The sequence below is a fragment of the Dipteris shenzhenensis genome, chromosome 5 (genome assembly GCF_047967505.1).
Source record: "Dipteris shenzhenensis isolate YYH24624 ecotype China chromosome 5, Dip_SZ_1.0, whole genome shotgun sequence".
NCBI classification, from domain to species: domain Eukaryota; kingdom Viridiplantae; phylum Streptophyta; class Polypodiopsida; order Gleicheniales; family Dipteridaceae; genus Dipteris; species Dipteris shenzhenensis.
Window position 1 is genome coordinate 43,140,826 of NC_141600.1, and position 23,710 is coordinate 43,164,535.

The following is a 23,710-nucleotide window of genomic DNA, read 5'->3' on the forward strand; positions in this document are numbered from 1 at the left end:
CTAAAGCTCTGATACCAAATGTAGAAACACGTGGGATAGAATAGATGCATCTTGGAAGAGGAGTGAGAGCACAAGATGTAACAAAAAATGTTGTTCTCTATTGATTGTGAGAGAGGTGACTCTCTCTTATAGAAATGGGGAGAAGGTGGCCTAGATCAAAGGCACCTTCCCTACATCAGTGGCAATCAGCCCCTACATCAGTGGGACTGGCCTAAATCAAAGGAACCTCCCATGTGGGGGCCTTTGGCTTACATCATCACTTAGGTCACACACTAGACACATCATAGCACTAGATGTGCCTCTACAACACACACACACACACACACACACACATGTGACTCCCCTAGATGCACACATGCACCATAGAGCAAGCCCTTGATCACACTTATCCCAACAGATCTATGCATAGTTCAATGAAATGTTTCAGAACGTTGAAACGTGAAACGTTTTGAAACGTTTCAAAACGTTTCAAAAAAATAGGTGAAGTTTCAAAAAACCAAATTGTATTTTTTGGGTCCAAAAAATATAAATTTTATGCATGCATACATTTGGTATGCCAAAACTGTGCAAAACTAGCTAAAAACATAGAAAAAGACTTGACAGAAAGCCTATAATGGCCAATGGTAGAATAGATTATAGACTCCAGATTAGAAAGCTCAATCAAGCCTTCAACTTTATCAACAAGCCTATAATGGCCAATGCTAGAAATTAGAATAGAGTGTAGATTACAAAGCTCAATTAAGCCTTTAAATTTTAGAAATTAGATTTCAGTTGAGTAGATACTAGAATCTAGATAGGTCGCAAAAAATCAGATTTCAGATTACAATTTACAAGCTCAAGCCTTAAACTTTATCATATTTCAGTTTTCACAAGTTCAGGAATCACAACCATGGAGTCTGGACATAAATCAAGTTCTCAGTTTCACTCTTGTAAATAGTCTGCTAGTCTATAGACTAGAACCTAGATTTACATAACTCAAGGGTCAAGAGTGAAGGCATCAACTTTAAATTTCAAACAAAACTAAAGTTCAAACTCTACTGAAATCTGAAAGAAAGTAGCAAGTTAATCAGCAAGAATCAAGATCTGTAGGTGCTTGGGCATCTTCTCCCTGGCCCTCAGCCCCCTCCTCCTCCTCCTCCCCATCATCACTATCAGAATCTGCAGAAGTGGATGAATCCTCTTCTGATGATGAGGAGGTCTCCTGTTCTTCTGGAGCAGCTGCTATTAAAGTTGGTTCTGTTCTCCCTGCTCGTCTGCCTGCCTGAGATTGTGTGGCACGTGCCAACGATGCCCGCTCCTCAGCAATGAATGCATATGCATCATCATCCTCATGCATAGGATGAAGCATTTCATCCCCAGGGACTTGCACACGTATCTTATCAGGATCCACCTCCTGTGGACCTTCAATGGTCTTCATTCGTCGAATAAGTCGTAGATTGGCATGGACATATACAAGCCTACCATACACCAAATGAATTAACAGTAAATACATGTAGGTTGTAGCATAACTATAATTCAAATGCTAATAATGAACTGTGTGCTGAGTGCATATAAAAGAAAATAGATATGCCGAGGCCCGAGTGCTCACACACAAAATTATGAATTACCTGTCAAGTTGTCCAGTGCCTAGTCTATTCCTTTTTTTAGTGTGTATAAGTGAGAACACACTCCAATTCCTTTCACAGGCGCTAGATGAGCAATCTTGTGAAAGGACTCGGAGGGCAATGCGCTTCAACTCCGGCGTGCCCCGACCATACTTCTCCCACCAGGTAACAGGTCTCAACTGACAATCACGGAGACATGCATGAGCTGATCCAAACTCCCCAAAGGAGTTCCTAAATGAGAGGAGTTGGTCCTCCAAAGCATCTTGCAATATTGCATCTTGATATGCACGTTCAAGGAAACCTGTCCACCCTGCAGTCAACTCAGCATCATCCGATTGGTCCTCCCTCCTCCATAGAGGATGCAAAATGTGTGCTACTGCATGAATAGGCCTATGGAACCATGTCCATCTTTTTTCCCACAAGGCCATAATCTCTTGCTCTCTGTAGGGTGCAAATGAAATATATTTAGGTTGCTGCAAACCTAGAATCTAAATACAAATGTAACATCATACATGCAATTCCTTAAAGCTGCAAATAAGAAAATTAATTGCAGCCAACAGTGAATTGAAAAGTCAAGATTCCTGATTTGCATTTACCTTGTTGCATCAAGCCATGTGCACCCTTTCAATGCCTCTCCAACCTTCTCTATGAACTCATACACGAGTCCAATTGTGCATCCTTCTCTATCAACAAGTCGAAGGGTACTGAAAAGGGGCTGCACAATCCCCACAATCTCCTCAGCTGCATGCCAAAAATCACCATCAAACACAATGTCCTCAAAGGCACGTGCCTTTGGTTTGCTGGACTTATCCCAGCTCAACCATTCCTCACTGACTACCATGCGCCTTAAGTTAGGCTTCACCTTTACCAAGCGTGACAAGACTATAAAGAGATAGGCAAAGCGGGTCTTTGAGGGCTTCAGAATCTCATGGGAGCTATGTTGCCGAAAAATTGCAAGGGCTCTATGCTTCCTTGTCAAGAAAGTCACCATGCTCCGTGCCTTGTCAACCACCGAGGAAATCCAAGGAAGCTTCCCTATGTCCTCTATAAGAAGATCCAAACTGTGTGCAGCACAGGGAGTCCAAAAGATATGCGGATAGTCACTCTCAAGTAGCGCACCCATGCGCTGACAGTTACTTGCATTATCTGTAACCACCTGTACTACATTCTGAGGCCCCACATCCTCTACTGCCTTCTTAATGTGGCTGTAAATGTACTCACCTGTATGAGATTCATTTGATGCATCTATGGATCTCAAAAACATAGTACCCACGCAAGATGATACAAGAATGTTAATGAGCGGGCGCCTCCTGGTATCTGACCACCCATCACACAAAATGGAGCACCCGTATCTAGCCCATGATGCCTTAATAGGCTGCAGCTCCTTCTCAACTTGCAAGACCTCTGCTTTCAGCTCCCGAGTGCGTAAAGTCTCCGAAGATGGAGCCCTAAATGAAGGGCCAGCCTCGGCCACTGCCTAAACGAACTCATGAAAAGCTGGAGTACGAGCAAGGTTAAAGGAAAGGTCACACTCATAAAAGAGCTTGCGAGTTGCCCGACGAGCAGATGCAAGCAAAGTTGTGACCCAGCTGGCTCGTAAAGTCCCTGGCCTGGGTGGTAACCTGGTTGAATTTGGAAACCTTGGAGGCTTCACAACTCGCACTGATGCCCGTCTAGTGGAAGCACTACCAATAGAAAAAGAAGCCCCTTGTGTAGGTGGTGAAAGTGGAGGAGGGGGTCCAGATGTCACAGATATAACGGGACTCCTGGGAGGAGATCCAAGACGTACTAGTGTTGATGAGGCCTCAACTCGTGCCCTCTTTGACGGGCCACTTGGTGTGCCTCCCAAGGAAAGAATTACATCATCTGGAACTTCTCCTACACATGGATTGACACCCTTTCCAGTGATACCAAGAAGATGTGCCCTTACACGAGGTGCACTACCACAAAATGAGCCACCACAATGCTTACACTTCCATTGTTTCGAACCCGAAGCACCATACTGTTGCTCCACATGCACTTGCTCCCAAACAATGTCCTTTGCTCGCCCCATCTCTAAGCTATACTATCCTAAGTCCTTGGAACTGGTTACAGGTTACTCTGTAGCCCTCTGACACTGCGAGTCTTTGACCTGCGAGACAACCAATAATCCCTTTGATTATTTGTTGCTTCAAGCTTGCAAGACAAATTACAATAAATTTTGTATTGTGAATCGTGAATGTAGTAGTAAGTAATACGTATTACGTATACTAATGAACATGACCAGCCAACTGCTTCCAATGCTCACAGCAGCTAGCTAATAGCTAGCTAGCTGGCAATTAGCAGCATCATGCATGCAGCAATCTACTTGCCAGGCTCCAACGCAATGAACAAAAGGGGCTACAGCCTACTATCGTCATGCATATACAGCTAACGAACCTGCGTCCACGATGCACTTGGGCGCTCCTGTTCGTCGTTCAAAGGCGTTGGAGTAGATATCGATTGCTGCTCGTGGACCGTGGTACTTGCTTGCTAGCTTGCAGTGTGCACGTATTGCGTAGGGGCCAGGGCGCTTGAGCCTTGCAAGTTAGCGGCGCAGGGGCCAGGGCGCTTGAGCCTTGCGTAGGGGCTAGGGCACTTGGAGATAGCTAGCGGCGCAGCTTGCAGGTGTCGTCAAAAAGCCCCTAGACCCTGCATGGCTAGTTGTTGACAGTTGTGCGCAAGGGATGGCCTAGTCGAGGGCCGAGGCTCGTGGGCTTGGATTTGCAGGTAATCGAAGAGCAAGGCTGTCACTTGCACATGCACGCCGCGTTGCCGCCGTACGGGAGATTTCGCCTCTACAAATTTTTATCTAAGCTTAGGATTACATTACCCTAGCCACATTTCATTGAACATGAAACGTTTCGAAACGTGCTGCACGTTTCGAAATGTTTCAAATTCAATGAAACGCGTTTCATTGTGACTATGGATCTATGCATCAATACTTGACACAGAGGTCAACAGGTTTGCAGAGATGTAAGGACTCAGGGCAGAGGGGAGGGTAGGATTCCGGCAGGACCATGGGACCATGGATCATATACTCACATTTATGAGTGTCATAGAGGAAGTCAGATCGCGGAAGCAGAGAGTGTACTATTGCTTTGTGGATTTTCGCAAAGCCTTTGACACGATCCCAAGATTAGGCGCTTGCAGGAGCTAGGGTATGACCAGGAGATCATCTGGGCTGTTATGGCGCTTTATGAGAGTCTCAGGTTGAGTTTGGACAGGTGCCGGGTGGACAGAGGAGATTATGAGTACCATCGGGGTCAAACAAGGTTGTCCATTGTCACCAACCTTGTTTGGCCTCTACATAGATGAGCTCGAGACCTTCATGGGAACACTAGGGGGGGCTGGGTGCTCCCTCGCCGGCACCCTCATTCAAATCCTCTTATATGCAGATGATGTGGTACTCATGTCCTCCTCTCTTGAGGGCCTCCAGAGACATTTGGATGCACTGCAGGTCTTTTTTGAGTCACACATTTGATAGATCTCCAGTAGCAATGGTCTCCTCATATACTTACATGGGTGTTGTCTTCACCTGCATGATTTTCACGATGAGAGCGGTAAGGCAAGCTCGGTTGAGCAGGGGATACGCCTCACTTGCCCGACTAGAGAGATACTGACTCCTTGGTTCGACTAGCCGGCATGTATGGTAGCCCTTGTTGGGGACTCGACTTTTCAGACACTGAGTGGGCCACTGAGTGGGCACGAGTAGAGCGACTATAGATTCCCTTGCTCTTACTGATGGTCCGGTGAAAACCATTGGTTCCACATCATATCATTCAGGCAGAGTTTGCGCCTCTCCAGTGCAGCTAGATGCGGCATTCCGGACCATTACCTATCTACACCTTGTCAGACGGTATGGAGACTGCACATTGTAGGCTGCCATGGCTGGCTTTGACTTCATCCACGAGTCTCACAGATGGAGGGGACGGGAGAAAGAAAGAAAGTTTATTAAAGTCTTCGGAAGACCGATGGGTCTATGAGACTGTGAAAATCCTGATACAACGAGCTGTGGTAGTGGAGCTACTAAACGAGCGTCCATACCAATGCAAAATGCAAAAAATGCAAAAATGCAGAATGGCAGTACTAAGTCTCAAGTACAACATAGTCATGTCGATGGTCGACTATATATCAATCTCAGCATCATCATCAATATCATCATCATCCCCAGCAACAGCAAGATATCAGGATGGATGAGGCAGTGGAGGCATGAAGTCGGCAATAGAGTGTTGTCGGCCACTCAGAGGTGCGGTCCTGGCACGTCTCCTAGTCGTAGCTCTGCGTCTAACCAGGGCTACTGTGACCCCCGTCGGTTGGGCTCCGACTCTAAACAAGGAGGGGATGTCTCCAAGTGTGATCTGCGTGTCGACCCTCTGTCTGAGCTGTCGGGTCACGGGCTCCGGGTCACGGTCATGTCGAGGCCTCGTCTCGTTGGGGTCCATGTGATCTAGCTGAAAGAACTCCATGATAGAGCTCTGAGAGGGATCAACCGAGGAAGAAGTCTGCTCCTGTCTCCATGCTCGGAGTATCCTCTCGTGGTGTCTAAGTGCCTCATGAATGAAACCTGCCAAACACCGCTGGTCTGGGTAGGAGAGGAAATGGGCTAAAATCCCATAACTATCTCTGAAGAGGCAGTGGAAACGCCCTCGGATCTCATAGTACACCAGACACTTGAAGATGAAATGCTCCTTTGTCTCAACCTCCTGTATGTCACATAGTGTGCATATGCGCCGCTCCCTGGGTAGTCGCTCTGCTTTGCTGCTCTCGATGCGAAGTCTGTGTGAAGAGACCCGGAACTGCCCAAGAGAGATCCTCATCGAGTGGGGTAGGTGAATCTGTGTGTATCGTGGTGGGTCAATGAAACCCTCCGCTGTGATATGTAAGAAGTGATCTCTGTAGAAGCTAAGCTTCACTGGGAGTTCACTCGGTTTCAACCAGGTTCGAAAAGTGTGTAGCTGTAGTAGATCCTCATGGATAACTTGGTTGACCTCATGTGATAAGAGGGGAGAGAACAGAGCATCCATGCTATACGGGAAGGGAGGTAGTCTATCCATGTGGAGCCCCAGTCGCTCAAACCATCTCTCTGTACGTGCATACCAGCACCTCTGATCTCCTCCTGCTGCAAGTGCCATAGAAGAGGATAGAGCTACTCATCGAGTGGGGTAGGTGAATCTGTGTGTATCGTGGTGGGTCAATGAAACCCTCCGCTGTGATATGTAAGAAGTGATCTCTGTAGAAGCTAAGCTTCACTGGGAGTTCCAACCAGGTTCGAAAAGTGTGTAGCTGTAGTAGATCCTCATGGATAACCTGGTTGACCTTGTGTGATAAGAGGGGAGAGAACGGAGCATCCATGCTATACTGGAAGCGAGGTAGTCTATCCATGTGGAGCCCCAGTCGCTCAAACCATCTCTCTGTACGTGCATACCAGCACCTCTGATCTCCTCCTGCTGCAAGTGCCATAGAAGAGGATAGAGCTATCCATGGTAGCCTGCTACGCCCCGAGGTATAATCCCCATATTCCCTAACTCGGTACAGATATGTGATGACCTGAAATGCAGCATCTAGCTGTAAAGGGGGTGACCCAAACTCAGCCTGAATGATCTGGTGAGGAACGGATGACTTACCACAAATCATCCGTGATAGCATGAGAACCTGTAGCCACTCCACACGGGCCCACTCTGTATCCGACAAGTCTGGCCCCCAACAAGGGCTGCCGTACATCCCCACTGGGCGAGCCAAGGAGTCAAAAAGCAACCCCTTGGTGCGTGGATCCTGAAAGTGTGAGAGGTTGGTATGCACAGACATGTAGGTGGTTCGAGAGATTGGGGCTCCACATGGATAGATTACCACCCTTCCAATACAGCTTAGACGCTCCATCTATCCCACTTGGGTACCATGAGAACTAGGTCATTCAAGAGGATCTCTCTTACAGCTACACACATTGAGGAACTGGTTGGAGCCGAGCGAGCTTCCAGTGAAGCTCAGCTTCTATAGAGATCACTGCCTTCACATCTCTGATGAGGGCTTCATTGTCCTGCAGAGTATACTCGGATTCACTTGCCGCACTCGTTGAGGATCTCCATTAGGCAGTTACCGAGTATCATCACACCTACTCTGTAATGAGAGTGGACGAGCTGAGGGGGCACCTAGGGAATGAGGGGGTACCTAGGGAATGTCGCCTACGTACGCTATGTGATCGACAGGAGGTTGAGTCAAGGAGCACTTCGCAAAGAAGTCGCTTAAAATTTGTTCTGTGGTGTGGAAGATAGTTTGAATGATTCAGCAAGATAAGCTCTTTATGCATGTATACATGCTGAATCAATATTTCCTTTTTTTATTTTTCCCGGGCCTTTGTTTTAAAATCTTTTACTCTATCCTTGTAATTTATTGCTTGATTGTCTTTTCTTCCTTCTATTAGGTTGCATTAGCACCCAACTTTCTTTGGATACAATCAATGTTCGCCAGTAACCTTCTATAGTGACCTTTGTTGTCGGCACTTTCTATAGAAGATGTAGAAGACATAGGTCGATGAGGTAAAGAGCTCAGATGCCCCGTGTACTACGAGATCCGTGGTCGCTATCACTGTCTCTTTAGAGACAGCTTTGGTCCCCTCTCGAGGCTCCTTTTGTATCTTGACAAGAGATGCCTCGCTGCTTTCATTCCCGAGGCGGTTTGACATATAGAGCTTTTACTCAGGATACAGAGATAGGCCTCGAATACACCGCCCGATTCTTCTCAGAGTACGATCACAGAGTTCTTCCATTCAGATCGTATGGGCCACATAGCCACCGAAGGCAGACGTAGTAGGGGCCCGGAGCCCGAGGCATGTCACACTGGACAGCGGACGGGCACACAGATCACATCAGGCGACCTCCTTTCCTTGTTCAGACCTGCTACACGACCCACCGGTGTCACATTAGCCTTGGTTAGGCAGAGAGTCACTGCCAAGAGATTGAGACGGACAACGCCCACTGACAGTCGCCAGCGCTCCATCACTGGCTATGCATCAGCACGGCTCCGCCCCCTCACGAGCCCCCCTTGACATTTATACATTATGAGGCCTCATTGTACCGGCCAGGCTGGCATGGCCTGGTGGCGTGGAGGATTGATCGACATGTGGATGAGTATTGTGATTATGATGATGATGTCATTATTGATGATATGACTATGTACTAAGGACTTAGCATTCAGCATGGGTGATGGTGCTCGTTTAGTAGCCCCACCCTTTCTGCTTTGTTGTATCAGGTTTTCTACCAGTCTCATAGACCTATTGGTCTTCCGTAGAATATAATGAACTTTTTTTTTTTTCTTTCTTTCTCTCTACTCTCCCAATCCCTTTGTGTGTGGGATTGAAATTGAGGCAGGTAGATGCCCTTTGTGCGCTTGAAGACACGTGGATTTAGGGGAATAATTGTCCCATATGCAAATATGCAAGGTGACTATCCTTGAATATATGGGCAGATTTGAATACCCTCCAGAGTAACCCTCCTGGGATTTTTGAGGCTACAGCGTGCTATGGGGAGGGATTGGGAACCCGCACCCAGTGCTGACACTGGGCAGCCTCTGGCTGCTCTGCTCTGACAGGAGCCCTATGAGCTCTTCCCGAGCAGCCTGTACAGCCAGCAGCAGTTCTACAGTACCTAACTTTGATGGCTCCTAGGTTGGACCTCTGTTAGCAGATTATGGTTCTGCCTCCTTTAACTCCAAAGACTGCACCCCACAGTTATAACTAGGGTGGACATTGAGTCCCCAACCCACATAGAGCTGATTTAATAAGGAAAAAGGGTGGACATTGAGTCCGCGAGCCACATATATCTGATTTAATAAGGAAAAGGGAATTAATTTTAAGAAAACAATCGCCTGAGAAAGGATATCTCTTTGATCTGGTTCATGATATCTGATGACATGTTTTTTTTGCAATTGTGAATGAAGAAGGATTGCCTAATTCAACTCATATATTTTTTGTTCTTTCTTTAAAAGGTGTTTATGCATTTTTGTAGATTTGATACAGCTCATATATCATTAACCTTTTCTCTGTGTGTCTGCTTCTCACTTTTTTTTTTGGTGGGGGTTGGTTGGTTTGTTTTTTGGGTTGGGGTTCTCTGTTATGAAGATGAAGAGAGATAGTGATAGGGAACACATTTTATGCGAGCTCAATGAAGTACGGAAGGCGAGGAGGGATTTGCTGGAGGTTGTGGACCAGAAGAATGCAGAACTGAATGAAAAGAATTCATACATTAAAGCCTATCTGGACAAGATTGTAAGTACTTTCAACAGTGTGCATGCAACACTGATTTCTTAAGGAAAGAAAGAACGTTATGAAAGTTAAAAAGGGGGAAAAATGAATATTTTCGTGGTATGACATGCTATGAATCACTGTAGTCATACATGATGATTGCTGCGGCCTGATGATGGTTGCAACCATGCCACAATATTGCACTTTGCCTGTTTGTCTTTACTAAATGTTATGATGAGGATGGTCCTCCTCTTTATTGAGCGGCATATGAGGAAACGAGGCTTCTGAAAAAGCAGCAGCAGACTTAATTGCATTGCAAAACTGACAGATTCCGCATTTTCTTCTTTATCTATGTATGTGTACATGGCGTAAACTAAGTGTATGTGCATGTAGATTTGGTGTGTATGTTGCATAATTGGATGCACATACATTATCAACAGATATACTTACGTCCATACATGCAGATGACTTTTGAGTGGATGCGGGCATGCAGGTTATGTGTTTGTGTGTGTTTTTTTTGTGTGGATGTACATATGTGATTGGCACATATATACGCGCATACCTACTCACCTACCAACCTACAACCTACATATGTATGTATCTATGAATGCGTGTGTACAGCAATGTCCCTCTAATAGGGGGCATACCTGGGCAAGTACATACCTATGTATGTATGTACAGCACCCTCCCTCTAGTAAAGGCTCACAACTAGGGGTATATCTATGTCCTATCCTTTTGATATCCTTGCTGCTGGGACACAAATGTTACAAAAGATGCACTCAGTTTATGAATAACTCTTAGGAACTTTTACTGTTGCTTGGGCTGCTTGAAGCCTTGCTGAGCAACTGTGTCTGCCAACTAGCTGTTCCAAAGTCACCAAAATGACTGACCATCCAAGCCACCTCAACCTCTCCACATCCAGTGTTTATGTGGGAACAGCTCCAAGCCTTCAGCCATGGCTTAGTTCAACCACAAATAGCAAACCATACCCTTTAGTTACAGCCTCTCCGTTGAGGACCTAGATATTTTATACAGCCCCTTATTCACACTTGTATTCAATGGTCCATCGCTGCTTGCCAAGGCCACTAGGAATAAAGATAGTAGCTAGCATACTCTAGGTCTTCCATAGTACAACAATCATGCTCATAATGTGATGATGTTATGAGTCGTATGCATGCCAACAATCTCTCTATCTCTTCTCAGTCAGCGTTCACGCATCTGTAACCAGTTGTTAGTATGGGCATAGTTAGTGAGAGAGACTAATTTGCTTCCTAAACCACAGACTTGTAGATTTTCTTTTAGATAATCTTTACATCACAATAGGCGACTCTTTGTTTCAACATATTATAGGAATCCTTATGGGCACTAATTGTGCTGTCTTTTTAGCAAACTTTTATCTCTTCACTTATGAACTTGAGTTTATGCAACGTCCGAACTCTATGAATACTTGCCTTATCATTTTACATAAGCTTAGTCATTGTATAGATGATTTATTTGTACCAGATGTTCCTGACTCTCAAGACTTTATGTACAAAGAGGCTTGTGCTTTTGGAGAAGGAATCTACCCTCTTGACTCTTGTGAACTTAAGTGCACTTCAAGAGGAGTTTCTTGTGTTTTCTTAGATCTTAGACTCTCTCAATCTGCCGTAGGATTAGAGGTTGACATAAATGATAAACGTCAACAATCTGAATATAGTGGTTTACACATTATAATAATGCCTCACATTGACTCAAACATTTCTGATTTGGCAAAATATGGAGTCATTTTCCCAAGTCCATAGATTTTCCCGCCTTTGTATGTAACAGTACAACTAAGGAATCTTTTATCACTCAATGTAGTAATTTGATCACTTTGCTAATACACAAGATGTTAAAAAAGTGCACAATCTTAGATCTTAAGTCTTTTGTCTACTATGTATAAGCAACAAAAATTGGGGAGCTGAACAGCTCGTTTTTCTTTTAGTTTCAGAAAGAGAGTTAAATTGAGTATAACTCTAGAAGTTATTTGTTGCTAAGTGAACTTGATTTAATGGTAAGTGTGTTGGAAAATGAAATCCCACCAGAGGGTATCCTGCAGCGGAAGACTGATAGATGGGCCCATGAACTACATGCGAAGTGTTTCACTATGGAATCAAGCTTCATCAGCATGTGTGTACTTCACAACCATTCAAGTGTGTGCAAGCCAGCAAATAGATTGTGCATCAAGACAAATATAGAAGCAACACTTACATATTTCCGTCCGTCCACAAATTGGACACAATACAATACCAAAATGTTCCCCTACTATATGCCTGGCACCTCTACACCTCTTGAGTATAGGACCAAGGCTGTTGCTGCTCCTATCTACTGTGGATTGGGTGCTCCAAGTGATGATGAATGGGAGCCCAAATGCCCCCTTTTATAGGGGCTGGTTGCTCTCCCAAAATAACCGACTACTCCAGACCCTGTAGCGTCTCAAACAGGCCAATTTCTCTTTGCAGCCCCTACCCCCCCCCCCTCCTTGGGCACTCTTGCAGGTCCCTGGCTGGCCATGTGCAGGCTGCCACTGGCCTAGGCAAGTCTGCCCGTATCCAGCCTAGTTGGCAAGCCCTTTGGCCCTCCATAGCTTGCTGTGCAGTCTGTCCTCTCCAAGCTTCGACAGCGAGCATTCTCTGTCAGATCTGCCCTCCCTCCATGGTGGATCTCCTCGGCCAAGTACTTGTCCTCTCTCTTTGGTGCCCACTTGGTACCCGATGTGTTAGAAACATGGTGTGAGGGAGAGAGAGAGATAAGCTAAATGAAGAAGTGATACTCAAATGAAGACATAATGAAGGCTTTCATTCATTCATCAAGTATATCAAGACAAGTGAAGTACAAGCCTTATATAGGCTACTCACTCACACACTAGCACCTAGTGCATATGGGATAAGTCCCATGATGACACGTGGCACTCACACAAGACTCACTCACATAGACTAGTACTAGATCACCTAGTACTACACACTAACACATCACATCACCACACTCTTTGGCTATGATATCTCCAACACCCCCGTTCAGAGCAAAGAGTGTGAGACCCAACATGCAAAGAGTAGACCGATCCCCCCTCCAGTGCAATACTGCAAAGAGCAAGTCCAACTATCCAACACCTCCTGTGTGATAGTGACTTCTCAGTCAGCTTGCGACCGGCAAGGGCAAACCATCACTTGTCACTCCCCCTTACTCTGAACTAGGTGGTCAATACCATCAATCAAAGTAAAAGACAATACATTCATTTTTGAGGGACAACCCAGGGCAGAGTACCTCTTATTGACTCCAAATACATTCAATTTAGAGGGACAACTCAAGGCTGAGAACCTTTATTTGACTCAACACAAACACACATAGAACTAAGCATCATCTACAACCTCAGAGAGGGATAGATCATGTAACATAGCAGATAGAGCTTGCTCCTCAGGTCTAGTAGATGTAGCATAAATATTCTTGAGCTTGTACAAGTTCTTCTTGGCTGAAGTAGTGAGGTCAAGATGTTGAAGCAATTGTTTGACCAACCTCACACCAACATACGCCAATGCTTTGTCATGCTACTCATCCCTAGATGCAAGGGGTGCTGATGAATCTTCACCATGAGGACGAGGCTCCATAGTAGCAAACTGAGGTAATAGATTTCACAGCAGCAAATGAAGAGCCAGCTAGCTGAAATGAATAACCAGCACGTGGAGGGGCTGGTCTAAGGCTCTGAAATGGATCAGCAACCTTCACAAAACGAGGCGGTTGAAGAAATGCGTGAATAAACGTGTCTAGCAGCTGGTTGATGACCTCGGAGGCTCTAAAATGCAAACCCTTATGAAAACACAGCAGGAATATGCACCGAGATGTAGAACTGAACCAGAAGAGGAGCTGTGGAGGTCGTTATAACTGTTCGAAGTGCTGGAGCAGAAGTGTAGGTGTTCCAAAGCGCAACAGCAGATCCGAAATCAACAAAACGGTAGCTGTAGATGCTCCAAGTGCGAAGGTAGGCCTCGAAATCTGTAAGGCTGCTCAGCAAGGCACTCTGAATAGCTGCAGCAGATCACCAAGCTGAAAGTCAGCTACTGGAAATAGCTCGGAAGTGGCTCTGTTGAAGGTGGCTATGCAGCAGCAGCACATGAAAAGTCGATTTTGGTGATGGAGGACTTCGAAACAGCCCTGAAAGGTCCACACATGCAGGCGCAATGAGCCGACCAGCAAGTAATAGGCTGTCAAGGGTGCCTAGAGCTCCGAAAACTCCCGAATGGAGGCGGCAATGAAGGCAGGTTGTGGAGAGGCTCTAGTCGGGTGCAAACAGCTAGAAAATGGAGGTAAAACAGGGTGAAATGGAGCAGGGCTGAGGAACAAGGGCTGAAGCAGAATTAGGGTTAGGGCAAGGGTGACGAATTAGGGTTAGAGAAAGGGTGACATGGCAGCTATGGAAGGTGGCTCTGATACCATGTTAGAAACATGGTGTGAGAGAGAGAGAGAGAGAGAGGCTAGGGAATGAAGAAGTGATACTCAAATGAAGACATAATGAAGGCTTTCATTCATTCATCAAGTATATCAAGACAAGTGAAGTACAAGCCTTATATAGGCTACTCACTGACACACTCGCACCTAGTGCATATGGGATAAGTCCCGTGGCACTCACACAAGACTCACTCACATAGACTAGTACTAGATCACCTAGTACTACACACTAACACATCACATCACCACACTCTTTGGCTATGATACCTCCGACACAATGTGCTGCCCATTTGGCAGCCTCATGCCTGTTACTATTCTATGGTCTAGTCCCGCGATGCACTCATCATATGGGAGCTCACAGGTGGGGAGGTGACCAACCCTATTCCAACACCCCCTCTCACCGACCCAAGGTGCTTTTTTTCTACAAGTGCTTGTTTAATATAAATCATGTTGGCGGAAACTAAGTTTCACAGTTTCACATGATTGGAGTTTTATTTATTGACTAACTTTAGCCTTGGATTTTGTTGCACCTTAACCAGCCTTTGTTCTCTTGTGCTGCTTTTGTATTGGTATCTGTGTACTGTAAAATTCTTCATGAGGAGGATATCAGATTTTGCATCTATATTTTATTGCAGATGCTATATGATGCTCGCTCTCTCTTTCTACTTTGTTCCATTTTTCATACTTAATGTTGCAGGTGTTTCTGACTGATGAACGAGGTGTTCTTGAGGGAAAAGTAAGGGAGTTCGAAGCAGAGACGGCTCGTTCTCAGGCTCTTCAGGCCCGCCTTTCACAGGTTCAATGTTCTTTACTGTTGTGCGTTTTTTTGGGCATTTATTCTGTAATTCCGGGAATTCTGGCGCTGTTTCGACCTGAAAGTTTGTTTTCTGTTTTGGAGTTGCATTTTGACTTGAGTAAGTATTTTGTGGATGTTGGCTCTTCCCGGGAAACTGCCAACAGGTCTTATCTGAAACTGGGGGTGATTACATTTATCCTAATAGATTTAAATATTAGACTTAAATCTTACGAAATGTCCTACCTTGGATTACAGGAGAAGGAGCTGCTGGAACAACATAATCTGTGGCTGAATGAGGAATTGACAGAAAAAGTCAACACCTTGCTAAGAGAACGGCGGAATTTTGCAGATATAGAGATGGAACTGCGCTCCAAGCTTTCAAGGGTCTGGTGTATGGTTTTGAAAGTCTTGATTGTTCAAGATTGTGTCGTGATGTTTGAGGGTTTAACTCACTATGGTGTTTCTTTTATAGGCTGAACAGTTGGGTAGGGAAGCTGGAGAGTCCCTGCAAAGAAGCAAAGAACAAGTGAAGGATCTGGATTCAAAACTCAGTCAGACACGAGAGGTATAATCAATATATGTCTGCCACGATTTGCTGAATGGTCCTGTAAGTAAACAGTGATGGAGTTGAATGAACGTAGTCACTCTGCAAAAGAAGGTTTTGTCTATTTTCTGGGCCTTAAATTGCAGTAGTTAGTCACTCTGCAAAAGAAGTTTTTGTCTATTTTCTGGGCCTTAAACTGCAGTAGTTTGTTATTGGGAAGTGGCAAGCAGGTTATATTTCTACTTGAAGGGTATGGCAGGAAGGATTGAAGTGGTGGGATTTTCAAGAATTTTTTTAAAACTGAAGAAATGATGAGCCTTCATTACACAACTCACACAGGGCATCTGAATGCAAGGTGGGAGAGAGAGAGAGAGAGAGAGAGAGAGAGAGAGAGAGAGAGAGAGAAAGAAAGAAAGAAAGAAATTTTATTAAAGGTCCACGGAAGGCCATACATGGCCTATGGGACACAAAATCATCCGAAAGGAAAATACATCATCAACGATGCGCCAACTAGGTGGCCTCATCGTAATACCGCTAAGATGCCAAAAATGGCTACAAAAATCCTAGATACAAAATGAAATGAAATAGAGTACCAAAATTGCCTAGATACAAAATGTAAAATATGGAATATGAGGAACATCGTCTTCCCTAAGGGGTCTGTGATCCAAAGAAATGATGGAAGTCATGGCCATCGACCATGCCTCCTGCCATGAGTGTGAAGATCTGGGCAAGTGTCAAATGGGCTGCTGGCGGTGCCAAGTCTCCATGGAGCAATCTCCTCCGAAAATCTGCCATCATCCTCCGTCGTCTAGAAATAAAGCGACGGGTACAGCCTCTGTGTAAGATCATCCTGCGGTGCTGCCGGATCATGTCATATGTACATCCTCGGGGTGGAACCATCGGTGCTCTCTGGCAAGATGGGCTATCTCTGTGCTCATGGTCCTGCGCCTCGTCCTGCTCCTCATGAATAACCAGGTCTCTGACAGGGATGCGACGGTGCTCTCTGAGGAATCTCTCTCTGTATCTGGTGATCTCCCTGATGAACAACGCTAAGCAATACTGATCCTCATACTCCATAATCCGAGAGAGAGGTCCAAATCCGTGCCCAAATAAACAGTGAAATCTGCCACGGATCTCATAATATAAAGGGCATCTGCAAACAAAGTGCTCCTCAGTCTCCACCTCCCCCATAGTGCAACAAGGGCATATCCTAGTCTCTCGCCTGGGTCTATGTCCGGTAGCTGTACGACGCATCCTGCCGGCCTCAACGTCTAATCTGTGGGAAGATACCCTGAGCTGGCCCAAGGCAATCCTGAGTGAGTGCGACATATGAACGCCGATATATCCTGGGGATATGATGAAGCCATCCTCTGAAATCCTGAGAAAATGGTCACGATATGTGGCCATCTTCGTAGGAAGCTCCGTGGGATGAACCCAAGTGTGAAACATGTATAGCTGCAACAAATCTGCCCTGATAACTTGACTGAGCTCATGTCGAGTGAGAGGGAGGCGAGGGGCATCTATGCTGTATCGAAATGGTGGCAGCCTATCCATATCCAAGCCCAGCGAGGTGAGCCATGTGGAGAGTGTGTGGTACCAACAAAAAGTATGACCTCTCTCCGCTAACATCTGCGAGGATGTCAGTGCTAGCCACGGTAATCGTGCTCTGCCTGCTGCTGAGTCTCCGAGCGCCCTGATCCTATGCAAGTACGTAACTGACTGAAATGCTGCATCTAGCGCTAGGGGTGTAGCTCCGAACTCTGCGAACGTAATCTGATGCGGTACCGTGGGCTTCGCTCTGATCAATCTGGAGAACATGATGATCTGTAACCTCTCTACTCGTCTCCAATCTGCAACCCTGAGATCTCCTGCCCAAAAGGGGCTAGCATACATGACTGCAGGTCTCACCAGCGTATCGAAAAGTAAGGACTTCGTGTCGGGATGCTGAAAATGTGACTGTGCACACTGCCTCTCGAGAAGAGCCAAGGCGGCATACCCTCTACTGATCCTATCTCGTGCTGCATGCGTCATGGTGAAGACTGGACCTCTAAATGTGGCACCCAAATATGTATACTCCCTGACTAGCTCCACCTCCTGCCCATCAAATGTGAAAGAGAACTCGCCTCTCCTATAAACCTGGTATGACGTGTTGAAGACCATGACTTTGGTCTTCCCAAGGTTTACAGACAACCCTCTGTCCTGACAAAAGCTGTGGAGTGCATGGAGATGTGCCTGTAAACCCTGCTGGGAGGAAGAAATAAGAACCACGTCATCTGCATAGAGGAGAATCGGTATCGTGGATCCTGCCAGTAAAGAACCTGTACCACCCATCGTCTGTATGTACATCTCTAACTCATCGATATAGAGACCAAAGAGTGTCGGAGACAAAGGACACCCCTGCTTCACCCCTATCGTACTGCGTACTTCCCCCGACAGCCCCGCCCGTGTCCTGACTCTACCTGTGACTCTCTCATACAAGGCCATGATCGCCCATTGAATCTCCCCATTGAATCCCAAGTCACGGAGTCGCTGGAAGAGTCTGAAACGCGGCACAGTGTCAAATGCCTTTCTGAAGTCCACGAAGCAACAATAGAGCCGTTGCTTACGTGACTTCGCCTCCTCAATCAAAGCCCTGAGTGTGAAGATATGATCTAGAGTCGAGTGCTCTGCACGAAATCCTGCCTGCCCTCTAGCTCTCATGCCTGTCGCCTCGGCATGGTCATTTATATGTCCTTCTAGAATGGTCGCATAAATCTTGGCCATGACATGGCCAATCATAATGGTCCTGTAGTTCGACGCCTCCAAAGGATCCCCCGACTTGTGTATGGGTACTATGGTATTTTCTAGCCAACTAGGTGGAAGACCTGTACAAATGGACTCGTTAAAAAGACGGGAGAGGACTGTAGCTAAGGCATCAATCCCATGGATTACATACTCCGCTTGCAATCCATCATGGTCCTTAGCTCTCCCAGTCTTCAAACGATGAGCTGCTGCTCGGACACTATTGGATGAGAATAAGGCAGAGGAGGTGGGTCTAGGCACATGGGATAAGTCGATGTGTGGCTGGTTTGGAATATCATATAAAGTGGAAGTATAGGCAAGCCAAACCTGCGGGTCTGTAAGAGGAGTTTGAGATTTCAAGCGAAGGAATTTCTTCCAGAATTCCTTGGAATCACAGCTGAAAAGTAAACTTCTCAGCTCCTCCTCATTCCGGGCTAGAAATTGGCACTTTTTGCGTCGCACCAAACGCTTGTAACTCTTCTTGGTCTCAATGAGGAGGGGAGACTTCTCCTGTGTCTCAAGGCGAAGCTTCCTGCGGAGTTCTTTACACTCCTCATCATACCATCCATTACAAGGCACAAGACCGACTGGTGGAGGACTGGATGTGTGGCAAGTGACGGGGAAGGACTTGTGGGCTGCTGAGATGATGGAGGTATGTACAAGGTCCCACCGATCCTGTGTGGAGGGTAGGGCATCGAGAAGGTGCGGACGGAGAAGACCACTCAGGTGCTGGCTATAAATATCATCAAACTGGTGGTCAAAATGAACCTCATAGTATGGCTGACGCTCATGATGTCTAGAAGGGGGGGCATGAGGAATCTGGGTAAGAATAAAGTGCAGACGTGCATGATCGGCTGAAGGCATAAAAGGGTCGACTGTGAGGTTATGTACAAAAGGGATTAAAGTCGGGGGACCCAAGACGTAATCAATGACGCTCGTGCCACCACCCGCGAAGGGAAAACATGTGGCTGTGGATGAATGCGGCCACTGTCGAAGTCCATTATAAATGACCATGCCGTGCGATGAGAGAAGCTCCAATAGGCGATGTCCCTGATCTGTCACCTCTACCCCTCTATCTGAAGATAAGCGTGGAAAACTCTCATCTGGGGCAGCTGGAACTAAGACTGGATCCTCAGCAAAGTCCAAAATCTCTGCCTGTCTGTCTGATGTCCTCGCGTTGAAGTCTCCTAAAAGGATGACCTCTCCGCGGCGTGAGTACTCCAATACATCGGCTGACAAATCCTCAAAAGGTGACTGTCCTGGTCCATCTGAGGCATAACGAGACTGTCTCGGGGGAAAGTAGCATACTGCAATAAACAAGTCTCTCAGGGGGGGTCTCTTGATCCGTACCCAAAGATATCTGGCCCGATGGTCTCTGCTCATGACTGTGAGTATCGATCTGAGATGCTCTCTATAAAGAACTGCCACACCGCCAGATCCTCTGACTCCTCCTGATCGTCTAGTCTGCTGTCGAAAGACAGACTCCCAGGCATACCCTGTCACCTGCGGCAAGCCTCTCTCTGGGCTCTCATGGGTCTCTGTAAAGAAGACGATGTCCTGATCAAAAAAGGCCTCTCGTAAGTTGCCAGGCTGAGCTGTGAGGGAACCATTACAGTTCCAAACTGCGAAACTCAAGCTATCTGGCAGACTACGTGTCCCATAGGCCTCGTGTCGTCAACTGTGGGCTCCAGCCGGTCTAGATCGCATAGCTCCTATCAAAAGTCTGCCCTCTCTGATCACGGCCCACTTGCCCTCACGACGGGCAACATCCCTCTGTGCAATGAGACGTCTATGCTCCTCCCACTGAAGAGCTGTAAGGTCCTCATCCATGTGAATCTGTGGATGGTCCCTCAATCTGGATCTCCTTCGTAATGCTGCGAGACGGGCCTCAGCATCTCTGAATCTGATGATAAGTGGCTGGTGCCGTGCTGGATCCCGGCCCACTCGATATGCAGCTACTATGCCATGATCCTGAACTCCGAGTGTCCCAGATATGAAATCTGTCGCCTGATCCATGGCTGATCTCGTATCTGATCGCTCAACTCCGCGGATGCGGATGTTGAGGGCCTTCTGAGCTCGCCGCTGACTCTCGGCAATAGTCTCAGAGACTGTGGTCTGCTGGGCCTGTGGAGCTCTACGCACAACGTCCACCCACTCTGAGGTCTTCTGTACCTCTGTCTGCAGTGTGGCCAACCTCTCCTCAACTGCTGCACTAGCTGGAGGAGCTACATGCAGCTGCTGGAGGCGATCATCGCATGCCACAACATGCTCCTGAATGCGTGTCTCCAGCTGCACTATGCGCTCAGCATGTGTCCGTAACTGGATATCCCGATCAATATCTCTGGTATGAAGCTGGCGAATATGGGAGTCCTGATCAGATCTATGACTCTCAACTGTCGATAGCTGATCAGTCAGTGTGTGTATCTGTGCTGTGAGAGACTGAATCGCAACGCCCTGAAGTCTGCAAGTCTCCATGCACTGCATAACTAAATCTCTCAATCGCAGATTATCTGCCAGGACTGCTTCCGCTGTGGAGGGTGAAGGGGAGAGGGGGTACAAGGATGAGGGGGTAAGAGGGTAAGAAGGTGAGTAAAGGAGGGGTGCAGAAAATGGAGGTCCTGAAGAGAGAGATCCGGTAGAAGGAAGTAGGGAGTCAGGGACCGAAGAAGAGCCTGCACTAGGGGAGGAAGGGGCTGAAAGGGAGGGTCGGTGGGGAGAGGTGGGAAGAAGCTGGGTAGGGACTAGGGGAGGGGAAGAAGAGGAGGGAGGAGGCTGGGTAGGGAATAGGGAAGCGGAGGAAGAGGAAGAAAGAGGATGGATAGGGACTAGGGGAGGGGAGGAAGAGGAAGGAAGAGGATGGGTAGGGACTAGGAGAGGGGAGGAATAAGCAAGGGAAAGGGCTAGGGAGGAATGAACGGGAGCAAGAGGAGGAGGTGAGACTGAAGGAGGGAGAGGAGGAGGATTGAGTAGAGGAGGTGGGTAGGAAAGGGTTGGGATTGAGGCAAGGGAGGTAACCGGAAGTGATGGGGGAGATGGAAGTAAAGGAGATGGGGTCGGAGCCACAGGAGGATTGAGTAAAGTAGATGGGTAAGAAAGGGTTGGGGTGGAGGCAAGGGAGGTCGTTGGAGGTGGTGGGGAAGGAGATGTTAAGGGTAAAGAAGAACTTGCCTCTTCGGCTCTTGTACTGCTGCCTATGCTTTTATCTTTCTCTACTTTTGCTCCTTGGAGGGCCATGGTGGAGCTCCTTGTTTGTGGCATCTCCTTACTCCTGGAAGTGCTGAATTCTCTCCTCAAAACTGCCTCTAAGGGCCATGGTGGAGCTGCTAAATTCTCTGCTTTCAAAACTGTCAAAACTGCCTCCTTTTGCCCTCAAAAACTGCCCCTTTTCTGTTTTTCCTGCACTTTAAGGACACTTGCTGTAAGTCTATTCGCACGGGGGGGGGAGAGAAGTTTAAGACTTTCCTTAAACCCCCTTCCCTTCCAACAGAGGCTTCCGCAGGGAGCTGAGCTGCTGAGGTTGCGGGGCTGAGCAGGACCAACAGGCAGGAGGCGAGAGAGAGGAGCAGCTTGCGCAGGGAGGGTTGGCGGGGCTGAGCAGGAGGGAGCTGTTGCTGCGAGAGAGGCTGAGGCAGGGGGAAAGGGGCTGAGCGGGTGAGTGGCGGGCTGAGCCTGAGCGGGTGAGTGGCGGGCTGAGGCTGAGCGGGTGAGAGAGAGTGAGCTGCGAGGGGGAGAGGGGAGCTGCGAGGGGGGGGTGAGGGGCTGCGAGGGGGGGGGTGAGCTGCGAGGGGGGGGAGGGGTGAGCTGCGAGAGAGAGAGAGAGTATTACCGTCTTCGGGAGGCTTTGCAGGCCTATGAGACAAACTACAATATCAGAGTAACTCATACTCGTACAAGCCAATGTGCGCTGAGGCACAGGGCTCACTACGACCCTTTGCTCTGACTGGGATTTGCTGGTCACTCTTGTGCTCATGTAAGCTGGTCTCTATATCTTCAGGCCTCAAGAAGGAAAGTGGCCACTAGAGAGAGAAAAAGAAAGAAAGAAAGATGTATTAATGTCTGCAAGAGGCCTCGTGCGCCTATGAGACAAAGTGCAAATCCAAAAGGTACCTCATACAAGCCACTGAGGGCTGAAGCAAAGGGTTCACTAAGACCCTTGCTGAAAACTGAAAACTGAAAGCTAAAGCTAAAGTGCTAAAATGCTAAACTAGTGAACAAAATACTAGAGTAGCAAAGTAACAGAAGAGTGCTAGGTGCTCAGGGCTAGCCCTCCTAGTACATGCTCAAGTTCCACATATCGAGGTAACTTGGTGGCACTCTGATGAGATGTGAGAAGCTCTTGTATCTGTGTCTGTTGAGCTGTCTCGCGACGTGGGGGAGGGCGTGGTCTCCTCGATCTCTGGATCCGGTGGGCTACATCAAGGGTGATGCCTCGTCTCTGGCGGTCGCCTCTGAGAAGAGCGGACCTCGATCGTGCATGCTTTGGTCTCTCTCCGTGTCGCTCGTGGAGTGTGTCCCTCGTCTGGCACATCGTGGTGGGCACTCCTACTGCTGATCCATGATGCTTTCATCTCATCAACCTCAGCTGACTCAGATGCATAGAAGTCTGTAACAAAAGTCTGTGATTTGTCGGTGACTTGTCGCATCAGTCCATGCTGCTCTTTGGCCTGTTGCATCAGTGTGTCTCTCCGTCGATGCATCTCAAGCAGGTAGAGCCCAACACAGACCTGATCATGAAAATGTATCAGCTGTGTGAGTGGACAGAGAGAGAGAAAATAAAGAAAGAAAGAAAGATATATTAATGTCCACTGGAGGCATCGTGGGCCTATGGGACACAGAAAAGCGAACTCATACAAGCCTTAGTGGGCTGAATCAAAGGGCACGCTAGGACCCTTGTTGAATACTAATCTATGCTAACAAAGTCATAATCATGAATAGAAAATAGTCAACTGCAACTGCATAGTGGGCCAGATCAATCTATCCAGTACCAGGAACAAACTGAAAAACAAGTCAGTCTCGATGTTGGGACTCAGATCATAATTAGAAACCGAATCCTGGTACAATGATGGCTCTCTGGTGGGCTGCGAAGATGTCTCGTATCTGTGCTTGTTGAGCTGTCTTGCGTTGCGGTGGGGGAGGACGCGGTCTCCTTTTTTCTCTGGACTCTCTGAGCTATGTCCAGAGTGACCCCTCGTTTCTATCGGTCCCCCACGAGGAAAGCTGTGATAGGTTGGACCTCGATAGAGTACTCTGGGGACTCTCTGTCGCGC

The 23,710-nt window shown here is 47.2% G+C and overlaps 1 protein-coding gene and 1 pseudogene across 4 annotated transcripts in view; one reads left to right on the top strand and one right to left on the bottom strand.

Moving 5' to 3' along the window:
- LOC147902058 (nuclear-pore anchor-like) overlaps positions 1-23,710 on the top strand; it is a 194,651-nt gene that overhangs the window by 14,564 nt on the left and 156,377 nt on the right. For all 4 annotated transcript variants that reach the window (XR_015540999.1, XM_087374650.1, XM_087374651.1 and 1 more), the window contains exons 2-5: positions 9,739-9,885; positions 15,020-15,118; positions 15,374-15,502; positions 15,591-15,683. Coding sequence is in view for 3 of the 4 variants with exons in the window: in XM_087374650.1 (XP_087230776.1) it covers positions 9,739-9,885; positions 15,020-15,118; positions 15,374-15,502; positions 15,591-15,683 (468 nt within the window). In the remaining variant the exon portion in view is untranslated. The remainder of the gene's footprint in view (positions 1-9,738; positions 9,886-15,019; positions 15,119-15,373; positions 15,503-15,590; positions 15,684-23,710) is intronic.
- On the bottom strand, positions 1,067-3,657 carry LOC147902059 (uncharacterized; annotated as a pseudogene).